Source organism: Tarenaya hassleriana, unplaced genomic scaffold (assembly GCF_000463585.1).
Source record: "Tarenaya hassleriana unplaced genomic scaffold, ASM46358v1 Cleome5, whole genome shotgun sequence".
NCBI classification, from domain to species: Eukaryota; Viridiplantae; Streptophyta; class Magnoliopsida; order Brassicales; family Cleomaceae; genus Tarenaya; species Tarenaya hassleriana.
Genome location: NW_010967707.1, coordinates 4,483,685 through 4,497,660, shown reverse-complemented (window position 1 = coordinate 4,497,660; position 13,976 = coordinate 4,483,685). Strand labels below are relative to the sequence as shown.

The 13,976-nt window shown below is 39.8% G+C and overlaps 4 protein-coding genes across 13 annotated transcripts in view; 1 reads left to right on the top strand and 3 right to left on the bottom strand.

Moving 5' to 3' along the window:
• Positions 1 to 2,687, top strand: part of LOC104826918 (FAD synthase) — a 5,389-nt gene extending 2,702 nt beyond the window's left edge. For 7 of the 8 annotated variants that reach the window (XM_019204142.1, XM_019204140.1, XM_019204143.1 and 4 more), the window contains 10 exons: positions 1 to 164; positions 491 to 587; positions 911 to 961; positions 1,043 to 1,123; positions 1,207 to 1,269; positions 1,572 to 1,634; positions 1,794 to 1,946; positions 2,145 to 2,202; positions 2,296 to 2,348; positions 2,425 to 2,687. In XM_019204142.1, coding sequence (XP_019059687.1) covers positions 1 to 164; positions 491 to 587; positions 911 to 961; positions 1,043 to 1,123; positions 1,207 to 1,269; positions 1,572 to 1,634; positions 1,794 to 1,946; positions 2,145 to 2,202; positions 2,296 to 2,348; positions 2,425 to 2,505 — 864 coding nt within the window. In that variant the 3' untranslated portion in view covers positions 2,506 to 2,687. The remainder of the gene's footprint in view (positions 165 to 490; positions 588 to 910; positions 962 to 1,042; positions 1,124 to 1,206; positions 1,270 to 1,571; positions 1,635 to 1,793; positions 1,947 to 2,144; positions 2,203 to 2,295; positions 2,349 to 2,424) is intronic. The other variant, XM_019204141.1, reaches the window with a different exon arrangement.
• A 201-nt stretch (positions 2,688 to 2,888) lies between these two features.
• Positions 2,889 to 5,008, bottom strand: LOC104826917 (S-adenosylmethionine synthase 4). Its single transcript, XM_010559878.1, has 2 exons — positions 4,913 to 5,008; positions 2,889 to 4,306 (listed from the first exon to the last, which is right to left on the bottom strand). The coding sequence occupies exon 2, from the start codon at positions 4,302 to 4,304 to the stop codon at positions 3,132 to 3,134; it is 1,173 nt and encodes a 390-aa protein (XP_010558180.1). The 5' UTR covers positions 4,305 to 4,306; positions 4,913 to 5,008; the 3' UTR covers positions 2,889 to 3,131.
• A 560-nt stretch (positions 5,009 to 5,568) lies between these two features.
• LOC104826916 lies at positions 5,569 to 10,472 on the bottom strand. 3 transcript variants are annotated; one of them, XM_010559875.2, is made up of 12 exons: positions 10,182 to 10,470; positions 9,907 to 10,026; positions 9,328 to 9,485; positions 8,472 to 9,230; positions 8,102 to 8,303; positions 7,749 to 7,803; positions 7,576 to 7,626; positions 7,420 to 7,473; positions 6,945 to 7,064; positions 6,570 to 6,676; positions 5,988 to 6,051; positions 5,569 to 5,907 (listed from the first exon to the last, which is right to left on the bottom strand). In XM_010559875.2, exons 1-12 carry the CDS (start codon positions 10,346 to 10,348, stop codon positions 5,809 to 5,811), a joined length of 1,956 nt encoding a protein of 651 aa, XP_010558177.1. In that variant the 5' UTR covers positions 10,349 to 10,470; the 3' UTR covers positions 5,569 to 5,808. The 3 variants fall into 3 exon arrangements, with proteins under 3 accessions (XP_010558177.1, XP_010558178.1, XP_010558179.1); XM_010559876.2 differs by having other exon boundaries at positions 6,000 to 6,051; positions 10,182 to 10,469; XM_010559877.2 differs by lacking the exons at positions 5,569 to 5,907; positions 5,988 to 6,051 and having other exon boundaries at positions 6,604 to 6,691; positions 10,182 to 10,472.
• A 327-nt stretch (positions 10,473 to 10,799) lies between these two features.
• Positions 10,800 to 13,976, bottom strand: part of LOC104826915 (transcription factor-like protein DPB) — a 4,284-nt gene continuing 1,107 nt past the window's right edge. Inside the window, exons 3-11 of the mRNA XM_010559874.2 lie at positions 13,856 to 13,971; positions 13,182 to 13,261; positions 12,912 to 12,955; positions 12,476 to 12,538; positions 12,207 to 12,353; positions 12,026 to 12,094; positions 11,821 to 11,919; positions 11,550 to 11,620; positions 10,800 to 11,413 (exon numbers count right to left, since the gene is read on the bottom strand). Of these exons, the coding sequence (XP_010558176.1) occupies positions 11,119 to 11,413; positions 11,550 to 11,620; positions 11,821 to 11,919; positions 12,026 to 12,094; positions 12,207 to 12,353; positions 12,476 to 12,538; positions 12,912 to 12,955; positions 13,182 to 13,261; positions 13,856 to 13,971 (984 nt within the window). The 3' untranslated portion in view covers positions 10,800 to 11,118. The remainder of the gene's footprint in view (positions 11,414 to 11,549; positions 11,621 to 11,820; positions 11,920 to 12,025; positions 12,095 to 12,206; positions 12,354 to 12,475; positions 12,539 to 12,911; positions 12,956 to 13,181; positions 13,262 to 13,855; positions 13,972 to 13,976) is intronic.

The following is a 13,976-nucleotide window of genomic DNA, read 5'->3' as shown; positions in this document are numbered from 1 at the left end:
GAGCGGTTTAAACCCGCTTATTTGCTGTCAGACGGGAGGTTAGAGAGGGCAGGGAGAATCAAGAAAGTCTCTTCGGGTCGTGAGAAATTTCCTTCAATTGGCAATGAATCACGTAAACATGAGTTGCTTTCAGCCACGGTTATTGCTGTTGGTGACGAGATTCTGTAAGTCATTTTCTTACAATCCGGTTCATCTATGTTAGATTCTATTCGATCATGATGGCATTTTTGTTTTATACAAATGCTAGGACGATTCATGGAGCTACTTTGTCCTCGTTATTACTAAAGACTTAATTTTTTTGCTAAGCATTATTTTTTTTCTGATATCATCTGATCTTTTTTTTCGTTTGCTTATCCTCCTGTGAAAAAAAACCCCCAGAAATTAGAACATAATGCTATATATATGGCATTAAAGTTAGTTAGACAAACAAACACCTTGTATATGGATGCAATGATGTTCTTCCGACTCTTTCATCTGTTCCATAGCTCAGGTTTGGCACTGTCGAGGATCAGTTGGGACAATCTTTGTGTAAGAAACTAAGTTCCGTTGGTTGGACGGTGCAACAAACTGCTGTTCTTCGGAATGATGTGAGTTATCGAATATATGATTTATCCTCTTGGTCACGTGAAAGCCCTTAAAACAATATTTCCTTGTGTTCTTCGGGTTGAGTGAGTTATCGTATATATGATTCATCCTCTTGGTCACGTGAAAGCCCTTAAAACAATATTTCCTTGTGTTCTTCGGGATGATGTGAGTTAAAACATAAGGTGTTTATTTTTTTTTTTTTGATGAAAACATAAGGTGTTTATTAACACATGGAAGAATTTTAATTGGGAAAAAGTATGTTATGTTTTCCTCTTATCAATCTCAACTCTTAGTTTATGGTTTTTTTACTGCTTTCTTGAACCAGATAGACTCTGTAGCAGAGGAAGTTGAACGCCAGACATGTACAAATGATATGGTAAGTCCCTTTCAGTGAATGAGAAAGAGAGAGTTTTTTGGTGTGGTCAGATATATGACTGATGGGTGATTGCTTTCGTAGGTATTTATATATGGAGGAGTTGGTCCACTTTCTTCAGATGTCACTTTGGCTGGTGTCGCTAAGGCATTTGGGGTTCACCTGGTATGGATTTTTTTCCCTGAATAGTTTTTAACAAAATGTCACGAATTTTTTTTATGTATTTGTGAATCTTCTCATGAATTCAGGCACCTGATGAAGAGTTTGAGGAATATCTTAGGCATCTTATCGGCCAAGGTGACAGAAATGAGGTGAGTTCACTTTCTTAAGTTGTGTATATGCTAAAACTGTTTGAAAAAAACTGATGCAAATGGTTCTTCGTGTATATATTATCACCCCCTTTATGTAAATTACAATTCGCTTTTTTGCTCTCCTTTAGCTTCTTTTTTTTCCTACCATGGATGATGTATATCATATTGCATGAAAAGAAACTAGAAATGAGAACAAATATTGTATAGAATCAGAATCATTTTTGCTGTGCTCCATCACCATTTCCTACTTGTGTTCTGACTATGGATTTTATGAATTGCTCATCTTTCCTTCTTCTTGTAAGATGGCTCAGTTGCCTGAAGGAATCACTGAACTGTTGCATCATGAGAAGCTTCCGATCCCGTTGGTGAGTATCTCAAAACTCCTTCGAAAGATAGATATTCAGACAAATATGGCGAACTCGTTTTAGGTTTGATCAGAATAAGAATCACAAAACAGAACTTCTTTCACTCTGTTATTTCTCATCGGCCCATTAATCCATGAATGATGGAATTGCAATGTGTAGATCAAATGTTGCAACGTGATCGTTCTTACCGCTACAAATACTAGCGAGCTGGACCAAGAATGGGAATGTCTCACCGAACTAACCAAACTGGGCAGTGTTCTGGCGGTTACCCAACCGTACACATCTAGGCGCTTAACGACAAGTTTGACTGATGTATGTGTCACCCTTTAAACTCTTATATTGTTTCATATCTTTTTCATCACCCTTATATTGCTTTGTCATGTGGTTGCATCTGTTATTGATATGACATTAATTCTATACGGTGAACTAAGTTAAGTTCCTGCCTTTTTATGGAATTTGCTAGCTTTTGATGTTAGAATCAGTTTATTACCGGTCTCCTCGGGAATGCAGGTTGAAGTTGCAGAGCCTCTCTCTAAGCTTTGTCTTGACTACCCGGACATCTATATCGGTATACATACTTGTTAATTGCCCTCGTCTGATTCATGCTTAGATCTTCGAAAATCTTCTCTTTAACCATTTTCTTCTTCACTGAGATACGTAGGTTGTTATCGCAAATCCAGGCAAGGGCCTATAGTTATATGCTTCAAGGGCAAGGTACACTAGACACTGAACCTCTCGATTCGGATTTCTTCACACAGTTACATAACGATGGGCTGTGTTTTCTCTACAGGATAAAGCACGGATTGATTCTGCGGTAGAAGCATTACACAATAAATTCAAGCAGGAGGGTGTGTTTGATGAAACCGAATAGAGAAAAGAGTATTTGGGTATGATTCGGTATTTCATGCCCACGAGGCTTCAATGGCAAAACAAGTTTTGTCAGCATGACAAGGGGCAAAAGCCCTTTACATTGGTAGAAACTGAAACAAGTTTTGTCACAGAACTTGATTTATCTCTGGGAATAAGAGTATTTACAGCCTTTCTCTTTGTCAACTCCGAGACTCTAGATCACAGAAGTTAACTTCTTTATTCAAATTTCAAATTTCACTCTCCTAAAAAGTTGAACCTTTCTGAGAGTTTTTGTCACTGCATGCCATCCCTGTGAGCAATCTGAGCCATAGGGATGGTGTAGAGTATATATATATATATATATATAACACGTATGAGAGCCAGTGATAGAGAGGCAAAGTTGCATATTTCGAAGAGAAATTGCTTCATTCAAACTGGAATTTGATCAAAACATACTGATTGCCTTTGCAGAATTCTCAGCAACAGCTAAACCAATGCTAAAACTGTCAAGGAAACAACTTAAGAGTCGAATACAGAAGAATTATATAGAGCAAATAAATGAAAGCAGATTGCTCTTCCATTTCCAGAACCCGAGCTTTGAAGTTCTCGAGTTTCAGGTAATGGAAAAAGACAGATTCTCATGAGAACTCAAGCCTTTGGTTTGAGAGGTTTAACAACTTCCCAAGTGAAATCTGGATCATCACGGCCAAAATGGCCATAGGCTGCAGTCTTCTGGAACCTGCCATTGCCTCCTCTCTTCAGATCGAGGTTAATGGAAATCATTCCCGGCCTAAAGTCGAAACTTTCCTTTATCAGAGCCAATATATTCATGTCTGGAATCTTCCCGGTCCCGTAAGTGTCCACGAACACAGATAACGGTTCAGGCACTCCAATGGCATAGGATACCTGTACAATGCAACGCCGTGCAAGGCCTGAAGCCACAACACTCTTGGCAGCTTGCCTCACGATATATGCACCGCTCCTGTCAACTTTGGTAGGGTCTTTGCCAGAGAAGGCACCTCCTCCATGGGCTCCCCATCCACCGTAAGTATCAATTATGATCTTTCTTCCAGTGAGCCCTGCATCACCGTGAGGTCCACCAATGACAAAACGGCCAGACGGGTTTAGGTGGAAAATGGTTTTGTCATCAAGGTATTGAGCTGGTATGACAGGCTTAATCACATGTTCTTTCAGATCGGAAGCAATTTGCTCATTGGTGACAGATTCATCGTGTTGGGTTGAGATGAGAACGGTGTGAACCCGAACAGGAATCATGGCTCCACCCTCGTTTTTGTACTCAACGGTCACTTGGGTCTTACCGTCGGGCCTCAACCATGGACAAGTCTTGTTCTTTCTAACCTCAGTGAGCTTGGCACCGAGCTTAGTGGCGAGGACATGGGTTAATGGCATAAGCTCAGGGGTCTCGTCGGTAGCATAGCCAAACATGTGTCCTTGGTCTCCGGCTCCAATCTCCTCGGGTTTCTTTGTGAGGTGACCATGAACCCCCTGAGCGATATCGGGGCTTTGTTGCTCGATGTTGACAAGGACCTTGCAGTTGTCAGCATCAAGACCAACATCAGCTGATGTGAACCCAATCCCTCTGCAAGTGTCTCTGACTATTTTCTCGTAGTCAACCTGAGCCTTGGTCGTGATCTCACCAAATACCATGACCATGTTAGTCTTGGTACAGGTCTCACATGCTACTTTGCTCTCTGGGTCTTGTTCCAGACAAGCATCGAGGATGGCGTCCGACACCTGATCACAGAGCTTGTCGGGATGCCCTTCATTCACAGATTCTGAGGTGAATAGGAAAGTCTCCATCTCTGCGAAAACCAAATTCATGTCACACTACCCATAACCATAACCATCCAGCCACTTTCATAAAGGAACAAGATGAAAATAAAACTATTAGAATACGAATTATAACTTCACTGAATGCTGTTGTATAACATATCCAGACCAAGACTGAACAAATTCTCTCTTTTTGATACGGGATCTACTGATGGCTTCATAATATTGAATTCAGGAATCAAGTTCCAATATAGCCCATTTCATCACAACAGTTCATCCTAAATTCGTACGATCTATCAACGAATACAAATTTTGTTTGAATCTCATCAGACACTCCCAAACCGGATCTGGGTGCCGAAACAGATCTCACTACGAACCAAATAAAGCACTACGAGACAGAAACAGGAGATCGAACCACGCGAACCCATGACGAGCATTAGATGCAGAAAAATGTAAAAACCAGTACAAATTCCACGGAAAAACAACAGAACAATCACATCAAAACACGGAAAGGCCAATATCAAGTCGCAAAACAAACCAAACAATCCCAGATTCAGGAATGAATCGCCGCTAAAACATTGTAAATTTCACAAATCAGACGACAAAATCGGACAGGAGAGAAGGACAAGCGAATGCACCTGCAGATCTGAGGAGTGTAGAAATGAACAGAGACAACGAGAAGGAAGAAAGCCTTAAAGGAGGCAGAGATTTTGTTCTGTTTCTCTTTTCTTAAGAATTATTAAGGAGCCCCTTCATTTACAACTAATTACATTTACCACCCCGCATTTTATTTTATTTACTTCCGCGTTTTCTTTTCCTTTTCTGTTTTGAACTGTAAAAGAATGTTCCACGCGCCTAACACGTCAAATAAATTAAAATAACCCAAAATTGGTTGTTTTTTCCATACTATAGTCCGTCGATTTATTGCGCACGCGCTCAACGCGCTGCACGCGCGCGTGGGGTTTTGTGCCCAATTTAAAATATTTGTCTAAAGCCCACGAGTGTGAACGTGGATCTTGAAATGGGTTGATACTTTTTAGCCCAATAGTTTAGACGGCCCATTGTAAAATATTATAAATTTATTTTATGATATATTAATATTTTAGGGAATTTTTATTCATTAAATCCTCGGTTTTCATTCAAACAAAAACCTCTGTGATTCGGATGTATATAATAGATATTGAAATGTATGTATCCTGGAATTTTGAAAATATAGTTTATTTAATTCATATTTTTATTAAAGTTTTGTTGTCATGCAAATTTTAAATATCGATTTATGAGAACGATGACTAAATTAGGATTATACCACGTTCCTTTATTCTTACACGCCAGAAAACCCTTGTGAGTTTGTTTATTGAAGTAAAATACCACATTTGTACATAAATTTGTACAATGAGAACCCAAGTTTTGTTTGGTGCAGGAAACTACCTCCTCCTCCCCCTCCAACGAGGAGGCAAAACACTGACTATGGCTTTCTAAAGAATGTCATCCTCATCCTAATTTCACCTGAATCAAAGTTCTCAACAAAAAGCTCTCACCTGTCTACTTTGACAAGGTTGTTTGTGATGTGTCCCTTGGTGACCGACTCTTTCTTAGGATCGACCCTCCACTGCCCGTCCACGATGAACTTTATCTGCAGTTACGGGAACTTGAATCAGAAAAGAAAAAAAAAACCCCGACCTGAGCGATTTTAAGATGGTGGATGGAAGATACACGCATCAGAACCTCGTATTTCCCGGGATACAACCACAGTAATGTCGACCAATATTTCTGTTTCCTGAAACACACACACACGCGGATGGAACGGCGAATCATGTAATAAGATCTTGTAAACCGAAGAAGTATGTGATGGATACAACAACATTAACTCAAATGTTCAAGTGATCCATAACCATTTCATGTTCAATGTTTCATCATAACAAGACACATAAAAGACTGGAAAGAATCTGACTTTCGCCATTCACGCAAGGTTAGCTACATGAATTTTATGATCGATGGTTTTGCGAAATCACGGGCTACTCTTAGTTTTCTGATGAGATGGCCGAAATCCAGAATTCTCTGGTGGTTTCAACTGTTATGCCTCTCTTTTTCCAACAAAATGTATCCCAAGAAACTCATCCCTTTGTGTTAAATGGAAATTTTAAAAGCATGACTGTTTTGTCAACAACCAGGAATAATCAGCTTATCACCTACTGAGGCTGTATATTATTATCTAATCAACAGATTCAGAGCTTTTTAAATGAAATAAAATAACTAATCAGAAAAGGTCTAAGTAGATGACGAGAAAATACTAACCCAATTGACTTGGATGGCTGAAGTTCCATTTCGACACGGTGTTGCCATCCATTGAAGCTGCCCGTCACCTCCACAGCACTACCATCTCCGCAGTATTCAATCTCTACCTAAAAACGATTTCACTTTTACTAAAATATTTAATACGACAGTGCAAAACAAAGACTTGTTTACAAAATTCCCACCAATAACCCGTGTCCAATAGTGCAAAGAATGATGTTACACATGTTTTTTTCAGAACATTAAGTGAGCAGAGTTTTATCTTAGATCTGTCTCCTGGCTGAAACATTACAGCTGTGATTTGACATAGTACAAGAAGTTTTAAAAGTAACCAGATCATAATCACTAATTAGTAGAGAACAAAATCAATGTACGTACCTCTTGCAATTCCGATAGACTTTCCTCTGCTGCTTGAAGTTCAGCATCCTTCTCTGAGATTAGCTGTTGAGCCTTGTTGACTTCTGTTTCAGCCTTTCTTTGAAGAACCGAAAGAGCTAGCTGAAACCGAAGGAGAGGAGAAATATTATAAAAACACAAACAGAGGCTAACATCAGAACATATCTAATGCCCGTATTAGATACGAGAAGAAACATGTCAATTACGCAGTTATGTTTAAAACACAAGGAGTTACTTAAATGCTCCATAGATGCAAATGGATAAATATACCTAGAAGTTAATATGAAAACACTTCAGGATTTGTCAATTCGCGTGTCTTTCATTGCTTGGCATCTTTGGGCGTAAATTTCTAGGCTTGCCCTCTAAACTGGTTTGCATTTTCAAGATTTCGATTTTTGGACAGGAAGCCAAACGCTTGGGTAAATCCAAAAGCACTTCCAGAAAAGTACTACTTTACCTTCTCCTTTTCAATCTGCTCCTTCAACCTTGACAATTCCAGCTCCTTTTCATGCTAAACACGAAAAAAAAGGCGCAAAGAAATTACAAGAACAACCGTAAGCGCTATGTCTTTCACTAATTTACCATACGCAGAAAAGAAAACAAAAGGAAGTACCAGCATAAACTTCAAACGATCGATTTCAATCTGATTTTCCCTTCTCCTGGTCTGTATCATTGCAGAACAAGTTCGTATGAGCATGAAGTATATAGTCGACAAGGTTCGATGAGATTGGTATTTGGTAAACACAATGGGTCACAAAATTTAAACTATGATGACAGATGATGTACCTCATCATGCAGTTCCTTGTCTGTATCAGCATTTTCATTTCTCAGACCATTGTTCCTGAGAATGAAAATAAAACCTTTAATGCACAACGTTGCTTTGGGAGAAATACACATTGACTCAAACTGCTTAGGTTCCTACTCAAGTATTTCAGTCAGGAAAAAGTAATGCATTGTTTACATACATTCTATACGATAAAAACCTGGCTTTGTATAAAAAGATAAGAAAATATGAACAGAGTATAATGAATATTATGAAACAGACCAGAGTATGAACGAGAATATAAAAAGCTCTAATAATTCCGTGCAAGTGAAATTCTCGAAATTATCAGTTTCTAGCCACCAATCAGAACCCTAACCTGTCAGAGCTGCCCACTTGGTCAGCATGGATAATCTTTTCTAACGCCAAGGCATTTCCATCTGATTTCATACTTGCATTTCTCTGGCTACCATAACTGTGCTCGCTGCTGCTGGTTGTCAACTGGACTTCTGCTGGATCATGTTTTTCTCTATTTCCCTCCGTTTCTTGAGGGCTTTCATTTGGTATATCATTCTCATTACCTGAAATCAACCTCAAAATTCAACTCGTATTCTCACCGCAAAATTAAGTATGAAAGAAAAAGGCCACCCAAAAGCAAGCGCCAATGACTACGATATTGATAGGACATGACATAAGTATTATCATCAAGACAAAGTTTCTGATCATGGCAACAAATTCGTAGGACTTACCATCCACTGTATCCAAGTATCCATCCTGAATAAATCTGGCCGTCTTTTCTTCTAAGCTCGAAGTGACTGAAGAAAGTCCTAGAATATGATCCTTGTCATCTGATCCATCTAGACTATGATCAAGATTGCCCAAACGATAATTAGCCACATCATCCATTGGCTGATTCTGACAAATCCCCTTATTGGAGATGTAGTCCTCCGGAGCCAGAGTAGACGAGGTCCCAGCAGCCACATCAGCATCATTACTGTAATTGAGAACTGGACTGTAGTGTTCATAGGTATAAACATCACCTGGCAATGCGGCATCTCTGCCTACATCATTGGCATCCTCATATTTTGTCACCAAAACGTTATCAGCCTCTTTGTCTGAACAACTTGGTGTATCATCTAAAACTAAAGAAACGTTTCCATATGTTGGAGCTTCAGAAGACGATAACTCATTGTCAACTGCCTTATTGATCTCCACACTGTCAATCTCCGAATCGCTTGCGGTAATTTCCCCCCAGTCACTATCCTCATCCATGTTTAAGTGTATTCCGTTATCCAAACTAGGGAGAGAGTTTTGCCTGCCCAAAGCCTTGGTTCGTGAAGATTCATCTTTACTGGCACCTCCATGTTCTTCAGCCCAGGGACCTAAAACTGTGATAACATTTCCTTCTCGTGAACTATCACTATCCCTATCAAAATGTCTTGCCATGCTCGAAAATCTGCTTGAAGACAACTCCTCTTCACCTACATCTTTTGCTCTTTCACCCTGACCTTTTAAACCATATAAATGTATCAGAAAAAAACTGTGATTCTATTGCACAATCTACCATTCAATTGCATCTTATTGTTAAAGAAGGCACACGTGGACCTGTTAAATCATCTTCTTCACAAACTCCAGCTGCACTTAGTTCCATATTTACTCTGTCCGGGGAAACTGGCTCTTTATTGTCTTCCATGTTTGAATTTGCAAGAAGCTCTCTGATGAACCTATATCCTCTTCGTCTCACAATGTTGGCAAGATCATTTCTACAGAATATTAACACAAGTATTAAGTCAACCTTCAAAATCATTTCGGAAAACGACGAACTCTTTCAATTACCGAGTTCACATCACACGATTCTGCAATACCAATGAGTCGAATACAGAACAGCATACTAAGAAATCACAAAGCTGCTACTAATTAACAGGGCCTGAAAGAGTTGGATTTCTAATAATTTGCATCTCTATCTTAAGCTGGGAAATGAACTATCACAACATCTACAAACCAATCTCCAAACCAATCATCTACAATTTTCATTCCAAAAGAGACGGAAAAAACTAGGAATCAGATGACCATTTCCACATGTATCAATTGCTTAACGTGTGTTCATAGCAATGACGTTAACCGCGAATGCCAATATCACCATGAACATCAGAGATTAAACTCGAGAATGTCGAAATTTTCAACCTTCCATGATGCGAGAGTTCCTTCATGGATGGCACATGATCTTCAGGAAACCCAGCCAACGCAATTAACTCCTTAATCTCACCTCGAAGCTCCTCGTTGCTCTTCACTTTCTTACGAACCCTGAAAAACCCACAATAAATTCGATCGAATTCAACCAAACCTGTAACGCACACATCCTGAAAAGAGTAACCCGAACTCGAGTTCACGCCGACGCGACAATTCTCCTACATTTTCCGCAGACTAAATCATACAAAAAACCAAAAAAAAAAACGAACCTGGTTTGTTTGACAGAACAGGCAAAGCAAATGAAACCGTGTTTCTTCCTTGAGTTACAGTCCGAAGCAGAGAGTTGCTGCTCATGATGATGGTGAAAGAAGAAAGGCTTGCGAGAGATACTTGACGATAGAAATAGAGAGAAAGGGATTTGAGAAATCGCCGCCATAGCCGAGCTTAAGAGACCTCTGTAATTCCCTGCATCAAGAAAAAATCCAGGAACTGCAAGAATATTATGCTAAGATGAAACACACTCCGCTAAATCATTTCGACTGATTTTTCTCTTATTATGTTTTTTTTTTTTTTTTTTTTTTTTTTTTTTTTTTTTTTTTTGCAACTTTCTGTTTCTATGAAAAAATCATGTTTCATGTGTTATGAAACAAAGCGGTTCGATGTTAAACCAAAACCAAACGCCTTTACTTAACCGGATTTTGGTTCAACCAAAAACCGAATTTATGGTCGAGCACAACCCTCCGAATCTCTGAGTACCCGACCCAGTGTACAACTCGAGTACGTCTCTTTGCTCCCTCCTCCGCCTCGACTTGTGTCTAACCCTATCCGAACTCAAGCAACCCAACAAAACCGGTTCCAAACCGGCTTGTAGTTTAAAAATCGACATAGGATCAAAACAAAATGACAAATTTAAATTGGCTGAACGGTAACCAATTTTTCCTGCAGAATACAAATCCTTTTTTTTTCTATTACAAACAGATCAGAATCTAAAATCCTAACCCGAGCTTCACTAAACCGGTTAAGTAGTTAACCATCGAACCAAGTTCTTATCTCCAGTATTACCACACTAGTAAAACCGGCAATAGTACAATGACCCTAAACCGGCTTTTCCTCCAAGAACGAATACAGATAAACCTCAGATACCAAGTGAAGCTTTAGACTCTAAGCTTTACACAATATACAGAACCTGTGAGAGAACAGCCGGTTTCAACTCTCCGGCTTCACACGCGCCTTTATTATCCCTGGGATGGGCGGCGATTCGGGAGCTCTTAAGGGTAAAGTACCCGAGGGGTCGGCTCGTGGCGTCGGGATGAGCCGAGGCTGAGGCTGAGGCTGCGAATGAGGATGGAAGGCTTCGGGTGGCACGATGCTAGGGCCTTCGAGGGCATCTCCTGACGGGAAATTGTTACCGACCGGAATGTTGTTGTCGCTCGGTGGTGGCCTCTCACAGAACTTCATCGACTTTAGGACAAAGTTATCATCGTGGAGCTCAAACGGAGAACTGCAATTAGATAGAATGAAAAGGTTGGTTCGCTGAAGATTAAATGTGGTTTTAGATTTAGGGTTTCAATGGGTTTTCGTCTACTCGCAGATCATGGGTTCCTCGTGGAAAAAAACACGAGAAAAAAAAAACTTACGTGTTAAAATCAAAGTGCACAAGCTGCATATCTTCGGATATTTCCACTTCAACCGTAGCATGAGGACGAGTCTGACGAGCAAAGGAACAGGCATGTTACACGAATGTAACAATCCGACGTTGAACAAAACAGGAATGAAGGACAAAAAAAAAGGACATCTTTATTGTTTGCTCGTCTCGGGTTTACATGGAAACAGTACAAGCACAATAATTGCAGGGAATTCAAGAAGCAAGATCGAGAGAGAGAGTGAAATAGACGAAAGGAAAGCTACCTGAACGAGTATAAAGGGAAGAGCGACGCCACCGCTTGGAGCGTTTCCCGAGCTGTATAACCGTCCATTTCTTCGTACCAAGTTCTGAAGGCCGACATACTTTAGGCAAAAAAAAAAAAAGAGGAAAAAAAATAAGGTTTACGATAGATAAAAACAAGTTTTAGATAGGTATACAAGGTGAAGGGCATTAGAATTAGAGGCTTACTTGTTCTTCCAGTTCTTGCAGATATGCAGCTTTCTTGTCAATCCTGTTTCTCAGTGCGAGACGCTCGGTCTGTACAATTAGTCAAAAAAGTCAAATGGCATCAGAACACGAGCAGTCACGGGCTCGGGGGGAGTTTATTTTTTTGAAGTTTCCAAGAGGAGAAAAAAAAGTGGTCAGAAACCTTTAATTCTTCGATGTCGCTTAGGCTGGTACGAGGGAGACCCTTCCATTGAATCTCCTTTTTATCCTTTGATATGATATCCATCGCCATGAGAACGTTCAGAGCATCATATACTCTTCTTCTTATGTTCTTCTCGTCATATTGTTGCTGCAACATAAGTTTTCAAGATTTTGACATACGGAAGAGGAATGAAAAAATTCAGCATGCATGCACGCATATATGTACACGTGTACACACAGAAGCATATGAACTAATCAAAGTATATGAACCTGGCCCGGGGATGGTCCATTGTTCCCGGGATCTGCAAATTCAGCAACGAGTTCATCTGCAACCTGAAAATGCTTTCGACGTTCAGATACATTGTTGAGATACTGTATGCTTGCAATACTATTCATTATACAAACAGGGATTATTGTAGAACTATCTTGATTTTCTACTGTTTGATTTTCTACATCAGTAAAAAACCACCCAAGATGTAAAACTTCTACCATGCAAAAAAAACAGTATCGGTATCTTGGTATACTAAGAACATCATTTTGCATAACGAGAAAACTGATTCCGTCCTTTGAGAACAGATTTGGGTATCAGCTGAAAGCCTGAAACAGGTGATTGGCTCTTGCAATGCAAACATATGCTGGAAGCTTTCAGTGTAAAGAAATCAAAATCAATGCACAGGAACGAACGTCTTCTAAGAAACCACCTTACCTCATTGTAAGTAGTCCTTCCCTTGCTTTCCACCTTTTCACAAACTGAGAAAAAAGCAAAAAGAACTCGTAATCAGATCAAGGAGTCACAAAGAAAAAAAAGAAAAAACGATCAAGGAGCCAACGATAGTAAGCCATTCATTCCAAACTTGAAGAGAATAGCTGGATTCGATAATGAGATAATTCATTCTTGATAACACCTTCGAGTTTTTCAAACAAAAGCAAAGGAAGAACAGAAAGGTGGAAATGGAGAGAGAATAACAGTAAAGACCTTTCATGCTAAACTGTCGTAGCCCTCTCCCACTCTTATCAGGCCCAACTGCTCGTTGGCCCCTCTTTTTCTTCTTACCACTGGTGATACACAGACAACTGATCAAGTTTGATGATTATAATTCCAGACAATGTGGTCAATAGCTTCAGATTGTTTAAAATGTTGTATTAACTTCAGACAGAAGGGAATATCGACGCGTTACACAGGATGGAGAACCAAATTCAAGTACATAAACGAACGATTCACATGATGAATAATCACATAGATCAAGTTTGATTTCCCAAACTTGATCTAATTACTTCTTGATACAATGGGTGTTTTAACATAAGACTCCCAAAACCGAAGAAACACAGTTCCTTCTAAGCCAGTACTTGCGTCAAGTTTATCCTATATAGCTGTTTCAAATGCCTAACATATTCGTCTTATTCTCCAATGCTGTGCCAGATAAGAAACCCCAACCCAAATTTTAAGCTCAAACAAGAAAATAGGATACCCAAATTGCAGCCATCTTAACGTGTGCCTGGCAAAGAAAACAGACCAGGAAGCGAAAAGTAAAAAAGTTTATACAAGGAAACCCTAGATCATCAAAACCCACTACAATTAAATTCAGTCACATGGAACTCATCAAACCTTCAAGAACCAAGAAGCCCAAAGAACTAACAATGTCAACATACCCTACGGCTCCCTGGGAACCGGCATCGTCGCCCTGAATGTCCAATTGGTTCATCCGGAGAAAGGTGCTGTCGCTCGCCGGTGTGGCCATGGTGGCATGCTCGCTCCGGCTCGACGGCGGGC

What these genes read in the sequence shown, in the direction of transcription:
- LOC104826917 (XM_010559878.1), bottom strand. Translation starts at nt 4,304, where the DNA reads ATGGAGACTTTCCTATTCACCTCAGAATCTGTGAATGAAGGGCATCCC.
- LOC104826916 (XM_010559875.2), bottom strand. Translation starts at nt 10,348, where the DNA reads ATGGCGGCGATTTCTCAAATCCCTTTCTCTCTATTTCTATCGTCAAGT. An exon ending in GAACTCTCGCATCATGGAAG is followed by an intron (nt 9,486 to 9,906) that starts GTTGAAAATTTC and finishes AATATTCTGTAG; the next exon opens with AAATGATCTTGCCAACATTG. An exon ending in ATCGTTTGAAGTTTATGCTG is followed by an intron (nt 7,474 to 7,575) that starts GTACTTCCTTTT and finishes TTTCGTGTTTAG; the next exon opens with CATGAAAAGGAGCTGGAATT.